We start from the raw sequence: 14,930 nt of genomic DNA, 5'->3' as shown, positions 1-14,930 counted from the left end.
TATTTTTTTTTAAACTTAAATTGCACAGCATTGCAAATCAACCCAATTTCCTCTTTTTCCCCATGGCATTTTTCTTGTCATATTTCATAGTGGCCAGAGTTATTTTTCAAGTTTTGTCCTTCATAGCTCAACATTTCAGCATCCTTCAGCATTAAACTACAGCAAAGTCAAAATGCAGCAACTTTGCAACATAAGGTGGTATCTATAGCAATAAGGAGAGGGGTTTAAAGATTTAATTAAATTGTGAACTAAAGAATGCATACAAAGTGACGTTTTTAGTTCATGAAATACTGGTCCAAATTAAAAGGGTGACAGCAATATGCTCCTTGATGTCCTGTAGTAGGAACTGAACTGCCTTCTCAGTGGAAGTTCAAGGTCAAGGGCTATATTGCAATTTGTTGGAAAGAAAAAAGGAGAAGAAATGAACAGCAGACGTGATAAAGTGTGCGAGTGGAGAATAAATTAGAACTGGACCAATTTTTCTGAATGTTAGATGCTAGATAGAAAAAAAGAGCAGAATGCTGTTTCTTGCGGCATATTATCAGCCTCAGTTGGAATGCAAGACTGGGTCTGAAATGGCAATTATTAGTGCCAATGTTGTCTGATAATTAAGGAAATATTTCTCTGTGTGTAATATTAACAAAAAGACCTTGACTTTACACGTAAAAGCTGTGCTTAAAAGCTGGGATCTTAATTCCCAGAATTCTCAACCAGAATGGCCTTATAGATTACCCAGTTTTGGGTCCACATAGTCTTTATTTATTACCAGGTAGTTTATTTAATTTATATCCCACTTTTCATTCAGAAACTTTAAATGGGGTACTTTCCTCTCCCTCTTCCCCTACAACAATAGATACGTCTGAGAGATTGACTGGGCTTACATATCCCCCAGTGTGTACAACTTGCTCATATGACACTAAGAGGCTTACCATATATAAAATTAAAGTGTCTCTAAAAATCAATACAAACTCATTTTAATGCAAGCTGGTAAATTAATGCAAGCTGATAAATTGTCTTATGTCCTTTAGCTCCCAAAGTCAAAGATCCTATGCCCTCCAAGTGGCACAAAGTCAGAAGGCTGCCCCTTTTCAGCTCAGGAAATGTTAACTTTGTGAGTCTAGCCACTTTCTGTGGCTATATGAACAAGGGACTTAATAAATTTTGGATAAATAAAGCCTGAGTCACTTTTATGCTTTAAGAGTGTGATGAAGGAGGGTTTAGATCTATTTGGAAGACAGAATCTGAGCCCAATGACGGTTGATCTGGGCTATCTCTGTACTAGAAAGGTTTGCTGGGGGACATGGCTTGAACTAACAAATCTTTAAAGGGCCCTGACCATCTTGGTTTAAGGACCTAGGACCTGAACTAGCTTTCAAAAATATTTATTGGGCTTCTCTCTACTCAGCTACAATATTGCAATGTGAAAGATCTGATAAACAATAAATCACAGGTATATGACACTTTAGGAGAAATAATTTAAAAACTTGAGCATAGTGCTTCTGCACTTTTTTCATGATTAAAGGGAAATTAAAACAGCTCTGTTTATATTTTCATATTATCAATAAGATCATTGACTGCAAAGTCCAGAGGCAAAAAAGTGAAAAGCAAAGAATTAGTAATGCTTTTATCTAACTATCTATGAATTTAATATAAATTTTGAAATATAAATTTTGAAACATCAGCACATAAACAACAACCAAATATATATGCTAGAGAAAAATAATAAATGATATTCAGGACTTAGTAGTCGGCTTGGTCATGAGATGCCTCTTTCGTTAAAAGATACAATTGTCTATAAAAACGCTAATGTTAAAGTGCTACTGTATTTATTTTGATGCCACCAAATATGATCCTGAATTTTTTTTAACCCTAGCCTTTAATGTCTCTCAATAAGATTGAAAGGCAAAACATTCTGATTAAAAATTGAACTTAGCAAAAGTTTAATTTTAATATGCCTTTTTTCTGATTTATATTAGCATTCATTATTCCTTCAATAGTTCCTGATTCACCATTTATTATTCCATAACTAGCTGTGAAAACTTTGTTTCAATTGTTTTATTTGATTAATAATTTTATTCTATTGTGATTCATTAAGCATTTCATTGTAATGTGATTCATTCATTTAAATAATTTTATATTACGTTCTCACTGTTTTTCTCTGACATGTTACCAGTTTGCATATTATTCCAATACATTTTAATTGGTTATCCCTTTTTGGTGCATTGGTCTTAATTCAGTGGTCATTTTTCATCAGACCATTTGAGTAATCCAGGATAAATGGCTGAAATAACTCAGGTTTCTACAAAAGTGGGTAACAATGTGAAAATGAGTACGCCAATACTTTTGAGATCAAATTTTATATCCAGCCCAGCCCATTGAACTTAACTGAAATACTCAGCTCAAGATGATGTTGAACTGAGCAAAATAGCCATTTACAATGCCTCATTAACTGGAGGGGAAAGGGTTAATTTCCATTATTCAGCAATTTTGTTTCATTTCCTAAGATATTTTTCTCAGGCAGGAATAAGATAAAAACAAAACAAACCATAGACTTACTTGTATACCTAAGGCTCATTTTAGTATTTCAAAATTATCATATATATTGTAATGCATCTTTGTGTCTATTGATACCTTTCTAAAACAAACTATTACATCAGAAAACACTGTTTTAATAATTCTATTTGGCACTTTAGCTAGTGTATATTTAGCTAAAATATACTTTTTATCACAGATTATATGAATAATTTTAAAATTATGGTTTATGTTATAGGTTTGCTGATTTTATCAGAGGAATGCTGAAACCTATCCTACTTCTGTTACTGTCAGGAGCAACTTTGTCATCCTTTTGGTATACTTTGACATGTTTAAAAACTGTCATTCACCTTCCTTTAACTACAGGTATGTTAATCCCAATTTCCCGGTTTGACAAATATTGGTTTCAGGCTTTAGACGAGGGGGCAGACCTGGCATGTATTACTGAAACCTGGCTGGGCCACGAGGGAGGAGTCCCCCTCTCAAAAATGTGCCCAGAAGGGTTTCAGGTGCTCCACCAACCGCGACACGAGGAAAAGGGTGGGGGAGTGGCTGTCATCATCCGAGAGTCACTAGTGCCTCGTAGGATCCCTGCTCCAGAGACTGTCGGGTGTGAGTCCCTTCTGGTGAAGTTGCACCTAGGGGGTCAAGTGGGTTTGTTTCTAACGTACCTACCTCCCAGCTGCGTTACAACAGCTCCTTGAGTCAGTAGACGGACTGGCGGTTGAGTTCCCCAGACTGATAGTACTGGGGGATTTCAACCTGCCATCTCTCGGCGAACACTCGGATGGAGCACAGGAGTTCATGGCTTCCATGACAACCATGGACTTGACCCAGGTAATTCAGGGTCTGACTCATACAGCGGGTCACACACTCGGCCTCGTGTTTCTCTTGGGGCAGTGGAGACGTGATCTGGAATTGAAGGGCATTGAGATCTCGCCCTTGTCATGGTCAGATAACTTCCTACAGAGGCTTGATTTTCGGAAACTACTTCCCCACTGCAGGGAGGGGGAGCCGATTAAGTGGTTCCACCCCAGGCGCCTGATGGACCTTTGGGATTTCAGACGGCGCTTGGAGAGATACCTGACTCCCTTGCACACAACCCGGCAGAGTCCTTGGTCGCCACTTTGAATACAGTGGCGGCTGGGGCACTGGATCGGATTGCGCCTTTGCGGTTTCTCCGCGGCAATGGATCCAGGGGGTGCCCTTGGTTCACCGAGGAACTCCGGGAGATGAAGCACCAAAAGAGATGCCTAGAGCGATGTTGGAGGGCCAGTAACTCCGAATCTGACCGAACACAACTAAGAGCCTTTGTTAGGACTTATTTAGTGGCGATACGGGCGGCAAAATGTGCTCATTTTTCTGCTCTTACTGCGTCCGCAGAATCTCGCTCGGCCGCCCTGTTTAGGATAACCCGCTCCCTCCTGAAAGGGAGGGATGCGGGAGAACCCTTGCAGGGAAGAGCTGAGGAATTTGTCCAGTTTCTGTCGGACAAAGTCGCTCGGATTCGGACAGACCTGGACTCCACTTGGACAGTACCAGCGGAGATGCCGGGGGAGGGCCTTGATCAGATTTTGTGGAGCGAGTTCCAGCTTGTCGCTCCCAAGGAAGTGGACAAGGCCATGGGAGCGATGAGTGCCTCCACCTGCTTATTGGACCCGTGTCCCTCCTGGCTGGTCTCGACCAGCAGGGAGGTAACACGAGGCTGGCTCCAGAGGATTGTTAACGCCTCTCTATGGGAGGGATCTTTCCCGCACCCTTTGAAGGATGTGGTGGTGAGACCCCCCTCCTTAAGAAGCCTTCTCTGGACCCAGCTATCCTTAACAACTATCGTCCAGTCTCCAACCTCCCTTTTGTAGGGAAGGTTGTTGAGAAGGTGGTGGCCTTTCAACTCCGACGGTCCTTGGATGAAGCAGACTATCTAGACCCTTTTCAGTCGGGTTTCAGGCCTGGTTACTGCACCGAAACTGCTTTGGTCGCGCTGATCGATGATCTCTGGCGGGCCAGGGATAAAGGACATTCCTCTATCCTGGTGCTTATTGACCTCTCAGCGGCCTTCGATACCATCAACCATGGTATCCTTCTGCAACGGTTGCGGGAGGTGGGAGTGGGAGGCACCATTTTACGATTCTCCTCCTACCTCTCGGACAGGTCACAGTCAGTGTTGGTTGGAGGACAGAGGTCGACCCCTAGGCCCCTTAGATATGGAGTGCCGCAGGGCTCAATCCTGTCCCCCCTCCTATTTAACATCTACATGAAGCCCCTGAGTGAGATCATACGCCAGCATGGGATCAAATACCATCAGTATGCGGATGATACTCAATTGTATCTGTCCGCCCCGTGCCAACTCAGCGAAGTGGTGGAAGTAATGTGCCAGTGCCTGGAGGTTGTCAGGGTCTGGATGGGAGCGAACAAGCTTGCACTCAATCCAGACAAGATCGAGTGGCTATTGATGTTGCCTCCCAAAGATAGTCCAGATATCCCACCCCTTAGCCTGGGGGGGTGAAACCCAGTGGTGGGTTTCAAAAATTGTTCGAACCTACTCTGTGGGTGTGGCCTCTTTTGTGGGAGTGGCTTGCCACTATGTGAACGGATATGAAGATGCCGACGACACTTGTCAGAACCACCTTAAATTACCTCCCACACAGCACTGGCATGCATAAGAATATGATGTAAACTTGTTTTTTAAAAGGCATCTTTGGTTTGCGATAAAACAACTTCAACACACGCAATGTTCTGATTGCACCACAAACGCAGTAATAATCCTTACCTTTCACAGAGGCACTGAGTTTTATAAATATGAGCATGATAGTGTAGAATAATCATATCCAAGGACCAGTGGTGGGTTTCAAAAAATTTTGGAACCTCTTCTGAAGGTGTGGCCTGCTTTCCGGGTCCACTGGTGGAACCTCTTCTAACCGGTCCGGTAGATTTGACGAACCGGTTCTACCGAATAGGTGCGAACTGGTAGGACCTCTGGTGAAACCTTATACCCCTCAGAGAGGGTCCGCAACTTGGGTGTCCTCCTGGATTCGCAGCTGATGTTAGAACACCATCTGTCGGCTGTGACAGGGGGGCTTTTGCCCAGGTTCGCCTGGTGCACCAGTTGTGGCCCTACCTGGACCGGGAGGCACTTCGAATGGTCACTCATGCCCTTGTCACCCCTAGGCTCGATTACTGTAATGCGCTTTACATGGGGCTGCCCCTGAAAAGTGTTCGGAGACTACAATTGGTCCAGAACACAGCCGCGCGAGCAATATCGGGTGTACCTACATACACCCATGTTACACCTATCCTCCGCGAGCTGCATTGGCTTCTGATCGGTCTCCGAATGGGCTTCAAGGTTACCTTTAAAGCCCTACATGGCCTAGGACCTGGATATCTGAGAGACCGCCTCCTGCCATATACCTGCCAACGGCCGATAAGAACTCACAGGCTAGGCCTTCTCCGGGTACCGTCGACCGGACAATGCCGGCTGGCGGCCCCTCGGGGGAAGGCCTTCTCTGTAGCTGCTCCGACCCTGTGGAACGATCTACCCGTAGAGATCCGGACCCTTCCCACTCTCTCGGCCTTCCGAAAAGCCACTAAAACCTGGCTATTCCGGCAGGCCTGGGGCTGTTGACCTCATGAATGAGGTCCAACCCCACTCAGATTGAGTGTATTGTGTGTCGTTTTTAAATTGTTTCTCTTTTTTCTATTTTTAAATTGTTTCTCTTCCTATTTTTAACTCCTTATTTTAATCTTGTTTCTGTAAGCCGCCCGGAGTCCTACGGGATTGGGCGGCATATAAATTTATTAAAAGTTAAAGTTAAAAAAGTTAAGTTAAGCCTTTCCATCATGTAGAATGCTAGGAAAATGTGGTAGTGTAGTTCACTATAAAACTTTAAAATATAAATTAAACTCAGATTCCTAATTCTATTCCAAGCAGAAATTACTTTGTTTCTTGTCTCATATCACCAATAGTTCTCAAGATGTGCTATAAAACTCTTATATTTATTAAGCCAATTGCAAAATAACAAAAAAAGATAGCTATCAGAAATGAACTTAAGGTGTACATGTAAAATCTAATTATGGGAACTCCTTGAATTTCTTAACTAAACAGGTTGTGTAGCCTGTAATTTTACTTAGTAGGTTAAAGCAAGAAGCGGGGGGGGGGGGATTTTATGTTGACAAGGCTTTTAAGATTTCTGTTGTTTTCAAACATTGGTTACAGAAAATGATTAATGATAATCCTTAAACCTAGCTACTTGGAACTCAGGAGATAATTGTGTACTATGTTGTGTTTTGTGATTGTATAATATATGATGCTTAGGTGGAAAGATAAGCTTGTGGAGAAATAACAAGCTGTTATGAGTTATTTGTAGTATGTAAATAAATGAACTTTAACTATTTTTCTTTGTTCATTCAATTATAACTTTATATTTAACATAAGCCTTATATTTAGAGTAGTGTTCATCTATATATTTTATACAAATCACATATGCTTAGTTGATTTAAAGTTCAATTTATCAACATTTCTGAACTTTCTTTGCTTCATGTTTTAATACCAAGTCTTCCTTCCTGATCCTCTTCCAATTAGATGTGCTGATTGTACAACTTGCTTGAATTTGATAAATGGGCCTCTTTTCTCCATGACTAATTTGTTCAGGTAGTCTCACTGAAGGACAGGAATTGGGACTGGCAACTCTGTTGCTAAGCATCACGATCATAAAGCACAATGTCACATGATTGCAACCAGCTTACAAGAGCAGTTGTGGCAGTTTTGGTGGCCATCATTAAGTGAATCCTGCACGATTGTTAAGGGCAAGGTCATATACCATTTACAACCTTCTGCTGGCTTTCCAATTAACTTTGCTTATTGGAAACCATCAGTGAAAGTTACTAATGGCGATCACATGATTGCAAATTTCTGTGATTGTTGTAATTGTGGGCTACGTTCCAACTACAACTATAAAGAACAGTTGTAAGTCCCCTTGTCCAACACCATCATAACTTCAAATGGTCACTGAATGGGTGGCTGTTGAATTAGAAACTGCATCTGTTCTTCTGGAGTGTTGTGCTGCACTTCAGATTTAATTTCCAAAAGATGCTTTGGGGTTTGTGAGAGTGTGTATATTGTCTCTTTAGAATGCCAAATGTATTGTTGTTGTTTTTCCTAGACTGTGTGGTAGCTATGAGGTATAGCTCCATAGTCTTATGAGAAAGCTTATTTTCTCTATAGACAATAAACTTCTGGGTCTCTAACTGATACAAGAGTTTATGTGCTTGTAGACAACTTCAACTCTAGGTCCTTTTAGTTCAATCATGACTAAACTCCCATAGTTTCAGCAAAGATTCCTCTTATTTCTTGTATATTTCATGTACATTCATTGAATTGTTGACCATAAACCTGAAGGATAAGAGAGTAATAGCATTTAACCCTATATACCTCTCCATAATGCTTTACAGCCTCTCGAAGCAGTTTATAGTCAGCAAATTGCCCGCAGCAATCTGGGTCCTCATTTGACCAACTTGGGAAGGCTGAAAGTCTAAATCAACCTTAAGCTGGTCAGAATCGAATCCCTGGCAGTGGGCAGAGTTTAGCCTGCAATACTGCATTCTAACCATTGCACAAGAAACCTTCCAAATTTGATATAACAAGTGGCAGTTGTTTCTTAACTGTTTTAGCTCTATTTTGCTATATGGGGATAATTCATTAGAATTCAGTTGCATTCATCTTTTGAAAATCAGTGAAATTCATCTTCTTAATTTTTTATTTAATGCTGTTCTTATCTTTGGAGGAAATAGGTGTGTGTGTGTGTGTGTGTGTGTGTGTGTGTGTGTGTTCATGATTTCTAGTATGATGCAAATCATATAGGGTGATATACCAGTCAAAAGAAATTAAAGGGAGGAAATCAGAGAAAAGAAAAGGAAATTAACTAAATCTTGTTTAAATCTACACCACTTGCTACAGTATCTCTCCATATCATTCTTTCTTTGCAAATATATGGTACCACTTGTTTTCTCTCTCTCTCTCTCTCTCTCTCTCTCTCTCCCCCTCCCTCCCTCCCTCCCTCCTCCCTCTCTCCCTCCCTCCCTCCCTCCCTCTCTCCTCCCCACCTTCTTATAATTATGTCTTTCTTGGTCTTTCTCTTCCATTCAGCCATCCATTTGTGCTTCACATATTTGCTTTGCAATTTTAGCCTCATTGATCAAACTATTTCAGTATACTTCTTTCACTTTGGCCGCTCATTTTTGTTTGCAGTCCACATTCATTTATCACGCATAGACTCAATCTCCACTTCTCTCATCACACCCTTCATTCAGCTTCCTTTTATGTTTCTCCTGGCATACTTAACATTCACTTCTATATTATTAAGGCAGCAGAAGTACACTCTTATACCCAACAATATTTGCTTTTTGACAAACTTTTATTCCTCACAATAGATCACATTTTTATCAGTATTTGGACTCTTAAATTTTCTTCATTCATGTTCACATCTTTAGTTAACATGCTGCCAAGTTACACAATTTCATTTATAAGCTCTGTTTTTTTTTACCAGTTATATATAGCTCCTAATCATTATGGTTTTTTTTGTCAAACATAGCCTCCTTGGTCTTCTGTATTATATTTATGATTCTTCTATTTTCCAAGATGGTGGTAGTCAATGAAGTTTCCTTTAATCAGCTTCCTGGCCAATGGGATCATCTGACAGTTTGGGGTGCAGTATCAAAGGTTTGCTGATGATACCCAATTATATCTCACTACTCCTGGATGTAGGGGAGATGCTGTCTGTGATCTATCCTAGACTCTGGTGGTTCTAAGGATTGGGATGAGAGACAACAGGCTGAAGTATATTTTAAGCAAGATGGGATTGCTGTTTATACATCAGGGTTTCCCATTGGCAACAGTGTTATCTCTGGACAGGCAAGCACTAGATGTAAAAATCAGATTTGTGACTGGAGGTTTCGGGAGGGGGGAGGAGGCTTTGACTCAAGGCTCCTACTTAAACAGCAGGTAGAAGCCATGGCTGGAGGTGCCTTACTTTATGCAGGAGGACCTGGCTACAGAACCATGTCCTTATTATTGTGCAAATAGACTACTACCATAATGTGCTTTACATAAGGCTACCTCGGAGGAATATTTACAATTTATATCTGGTCCAGGATGCAGTATTCTGTTGATCAACTGGTACCCAAAACTAGGAACTTCTAACATCCATATTGCAGACTCTGTATTAGATGCTGACTCAATTCTGATTACAATTTAAAGTGTTGCTTTTAGTCTATAAAACCCTTTTGTTATTTGGTACCTGCAGGATTTTCCTTTCCAACTTGTCTCAACCCAACTTACTAGATCACAGAGGGGGAAACTCCTCATGGTCTCACACTGTCAGGAGGAGGCCAAAGTGAGTAGGTACTGAAGTTCTATGACTGCTTTGGTGTTCCATATGGCTGGCCATGCTCATGGCTTTCTGTTAAGCTTTTCAGAGAAACATCTGTAGAGATTATCAGTCATTGTAATGGTTGTCACAAAGGTGCTTTTTTTCAAAAGGCAACTGAACTTTGTTTTTCCTTGAAAACATTTTGTTTCTCATCCCAAGAAGCTTCTTCAGTTCTGTTCAGTTCAGAAATGAAGAAGGTTCTTGGATGAGAAACTAAATGTCTTCAAGGAAAAACAAAGTTCAGTTGCCTTTTGAAAAAAGCATCTTTTTGGGTTTTCCAGAGAAAAGTGTTCCAAAGAGGCTTAGCTTATTTTTCCTTTTTTCCTTTTCTATTTTTGTTGTTTTTAACAAAAGGGCCATTAATTTGGTTGCTAATTTCTTGAAGCAGTTTATTTTCATTGCTTTAATTATTTTGTGGGTATTTTAATTTTTTGCATACATGTGATATCCCCAAAGAGCTTCTCACAGTTGTTTATAAGATGGGGCTGTAATGATGATGATAATGATATTATCCATTCAATTGTGCCCCACTCTTGATGATTCCATGGGTCAGATCTCTCCACATCTTCTGACCTTGCATTAGTTTTTCTATGATCTGACTGGTGTCAGTTTTGATGGTGTCCAGTCACCATATGGGATGCTATAGAAGTGTTTTAAATAAAATAAATATCAACTGCTGAGATCTGCAAGGTTGAGGTGGGATATAAATGAAATAAATAAATGTTCAGATCCATATTGTTTCAGAATGCAGTTGAACAATCACTGTAAATGATTTGTCTCTTAGGCATCAACTTAACATTGTCTGCGGATAGATAGATATAGACCACACTTATTACACTGAACAACTCAACTTTCAACTCCATATTGGTGCAAAGGTTTTCTACATCATATACAATTTATTCTGCATCTGCTCTAAATTAGCAAACATGCTGTAAGCTAACTTTATTTCATATAATTTCCATTATTTCCTGGAGTAAAATCTGGTCTGTGTACCTCCTTCCCAGCATAGAATTGCAGCACTTCACAAATTTTATTCACTGCCACCTTTGTGACCTGACAATTAAAAATCTGCCAAAAGCTTTCCCAAGTACATTTCACACACTAATACCCTACTCCCTCATCTTTTTGTCCTTTTTTTAAGAGAATAGTAGTGGCATTCTTTCCATCATCAGGCATGAATATAGTCTTTTCAACCATTAAATAAGTCGCACAATCATTTCATTAAAAAATCGAATCTATAACCAAACCTTTATATAAATATTTTTCTAATTACATCATCAACACTGGCCAGCCTTAGTATTTTCCATCATTCTTGACAGTGTTTATGATTTTTCATTGTTTTTTCCTAAAACAGAAGTGTTTACAGTATTTATTTCAATTTCACTCTTCAAACTGTCCCTGTCATTCCCATATCTGTAAAGCATAGTACTCAGTCCTGAATTTCTTCACTTAGATTTCATCTCAAAACATTTTATCACTTTTATTCTTAACCGCAATCTGGAAATTCTTTAGCCTTTCTTGCCCAATTCCAAAATAATCCTTTATTTCCCTAAAAGTGTCTTCATTCTTCCTACCTCTTTTAATTTTAACCATTCTTTGCTTTTCTTAACGTCATTACTGAATGTAGATTAGGTTCTCAATCTCTTCCCAGCAATCAGTCTATATATCTTTTTCTCATTTGTTGTCTCTTTTAAATCATTTCAGCCAATATCTTTTTCATATTAGCATAAAATTGTGCATACATTTGTGGCCCTTTGCAAGATAAACCTTTTGCCCTGTCCTGTTTCAACATTGTCTTCCCTTTTGTCCACTTTCCATTCTTTCGTTTGAGAAATTTAATATGTCTCTTAATATGTTTTTATACAGGATTCTTATTTACTTTGCCTGGTCATCTTCAAATGGGCCCATTGACACTGATCTCTGCTGTAGCTTTTATAAGGGAAGAAAAGAACAGAATAAGTCACCAGCTTTAGTTGTCCATTTCTAGCATTTCTTGCTAGCAATATGGACAACACCTGTCAGTTTCATGGATTTTGCAACGTGCCCCTAATGCAGCCACGTGGTTAGAATTAGGGCTAAATGCTTTCTTCAAAGCTTTTTGTGCTATTCTCATTGGAATTGATATGGTTGAACTTTTTTATCATGATAATTATGTTTCAGGAGATCATTTTTCTCTCATTTAAAGTAGGGGGAGTTTGAAACCAGGCAGCACACAATGCCTGTGGCACAAGAATGTAAGATTCTTTTTTAAGAAATCAAAGCAGAGGTAATATTAAAATAAAAGCATTCTGTCTTCATGTTAGAAGGGGAGCCATTTTTTTTTATTTGTTCAGATGGACACACTGTGAACCAAGAGCAATTCATTTATGTGTCTCTTTACAATTGCAGTAGAATATTTTGTATTTTCAGTCAGTGGATACTGATTAATCATGTTGTTATTTACCAAATTGTGTGAAGTTAGGTCAAACCACTAATAATGAAGTTGGCTTTTAGCTGGCATTTAGGGCTGACTATTTGAGGTTATTAAAGATAAATACACCACTGAGATGAACTCTGCTACTGGTAACTACATCCGACAGGCCTGGGGCTAAAGAATTGTTGCCCCCGTCTCGAATGGTATGACTGTTGTGTGTTTAAATTATGTATTGTTTTGTGTCGTTTTAATTTTTTGTTTGTATCCCCCTTCCCTGGTTTGAGTTGTGAGCCGCCCTGAGTCCCCTTCGGGGGAAAAGGGCAGCATATAAATAAAATAAATATTCAACATTCAACATCCATTTAGGTTTTTCAGACAGTATTCCAAATGTTTTGTCATTCTCTTCATCCACATTTTTCCAAAAAAAAAAAAAACCTAGTCTATTGAATAAGTCCATAATTTGGAGCCCATCCAAATATTAACCAGGTCTACCCTACTTACTCAAAATTATCTAAGTGCTAGTAGTACCTGCTAAGATATCCCACAATGTTTAAATAAAGCAAAACTTCCTAATGTAGATAAAATATACTTTTACAAAGTTGATCTCCCTACTCCAATATTCCTCTGAAATTCCTTGTTTTTATAGCATATTTTACTTTTGCCATATTGCATGGAACTATTTTAGGTATTGTTATAAGCACACCACTAAGTTAATGATATATATTATATAGGGTCATATTTCTCAAATTAAATGTTCTGCTTTCTTCTAAGAAACATGAGGAATTTTCGAAAAGATGTTAATAATAAAACTGAAAATCACAGCTCTAGTCAAGTCTGCCACTTCTCCATGATTGATCAAACTAAGAGCATTTCTACGACCACAATCTAGCTTTTAGAATTCTTGCTGTTTTTCCTTTAATTATGAAAATATTTGCCTAATTTGATCCTGCTTCTGCAGTGAGTTTTCTTTCCTCTTTTCCTTCTTCTAAGTTCTCAGTAAAGTATAAAGACCTTTTTATCAAGACAATACTAGGAATGAACCACACCCATCTGAACTATCTATCTGGCCTCTCTACGTCCACATGCTTCCTTCTCTACTACCACCTCTTCTGAGTCCCTCACTCTACCTTTCTGTTATATGCTCAATATTAGCCTTTCAAAACAGCCCAATTAGTGTAACTTCCTAATCATAGAATTGAGCTGAAGACAAACATTCTTTGTTTTACTCAGGTTTCTAGCCAGGTGGAGCATTAGAACACAACAACTTTATGTAGCTAATCTTATATCATATCAGCAACCCATGCCTACTCAGTTATCCTTTCAGAGATACTTCCTTATCCTAATAGAGAAACAGAATGACCATAGGCAAATTGGTATTGTATAACTCAGCCTCTTGCATTTAGCAGTCCTATCAACCACATATTGCTGGAATAGACATCCCTCTCTTAGAAGGTTATTAAACTCATTCCCATGGTTCATTATTCGATAGACACACTAATGCATTTCCATTACTTTCTTGTTGTTCATCATTTGGAGCTGATGATGCCAGTCCGAAGAAAGAAAAGTATGCATTGAAAGCTGTTGTAGGGGCGATGGACTTTGAAATTATTTGCAAACCGTCTCCTCATTCTTTCTGCATAATGTGCTATGATGTTGGTTCAGTTTCAGTGTTATAATGACAGCAACTTACTCCATTCATGCGTTCAATTTTCTCTCATGTTCAAATGTTGGTCTTCAGTCAGGATTAATGGCGATGGAAGTTTCTGGCATGTTTTCAACTTGTTCTTTTGCAAGTTGAAGGGACATAATGTACAGGTTTCATTGTTGTAGTAGTTTCTCAAATAAATCAATAATATCAGTTGAATCCCTTCATTGTGATGCATACCCATTCTCAATTCTATGCTGTCTTGAGTATCCATGAAGTAAATTTGAATGAATTGGATTTGCTGGTTGAAGTTTAGCATTAAATGTCTGATGTGATGATGGATTTGCTTTTGAATAATCATAGAAGGATTCCATCTGTTCCTCCTTGAAGGATTTCTACAGCATCAAAGGATTTCATTTGAAAAAGACAGTTGTACAGGTAGTCTTTAATTCATGACCATTGTTGAGGCCAAAATTTCTGTTGCTAAGTGAGACAGTTGTGAGTTTTGTCCCATTTTATGACTTTTCTTGCTACAATTGTTAAGTGAATTACTGCAGTTGTTAAGTTAGTAAATCAATTGCTAAGTAAATCTGGCTTCCCCACTGACCGCTTGTTAGAGGATCACAAAGGGTGATCACATGATCTGGGACACCGCAACCACCATAAATATGAGTCAGTTTCCAAGCATCTGAATTTTGATCATGTGGCCATGGAGATGCTGCAGTAGTCCTAAGTCTGAAAAATGGTCATAAGTCACTTTTTTTCAGTGCCGTTGTAACTTTGAATGGTCTTTAAACAAACTGTTGTAAGTTGAGGGCCACCTGTATTGTCTGTTGTTCTTCCTGAACTCATTTGCAATAAGTTCATCGTTACTATATAAATTGAGGCGTTCATTAGGTAGAGGTTGCAATTTGCC

The 14,930-nt window shown here is 39.2% G+C and overlaps 1 protein-coding gene across 1 annotated transcript in view; it reads left to right on the top strand.

The window, feature by feature from the left end:
• Positions 1-14,930, top strand: part of SLC49A4 (solute carrier family 49 member 4) — a 101,238-nt gene that overhangs the window by 68,680 nt on the left and 17,628 nt on the right. Inside the window, exon 7 of the mRNA XM_032216060.1 lies at positions 2,771-2,898. Within this exon, the coding sequence (XP_032071951.1) occupies positions 2,771-2,898 (128 nt within the window). The remainder of the gene's footprint in view (positions 1-2,770; positions 2,899-14,930) is intronic.

This window comes from Thamnophis elegans, chromosome 1 (genome assembly GCF_009769535.1).
Source record: "Thamnophis elegans isolate rThaEle1 chromosome 1, rThaEle1.pri, whole genome shotgun sequence".
Taxonomy (NCBI): domain Eukaryota; kingdom Metazoa; phylum Chordata; class Lepidosauria; order Squamata; family Colubridae; genus Thamnophis; species Thamnophis elegans.
The sequence above is the reverse complement of the archived record's forward strand: the minus strand, read 5'-3'. Positions and strand labels throughout refer to the sequence as shown.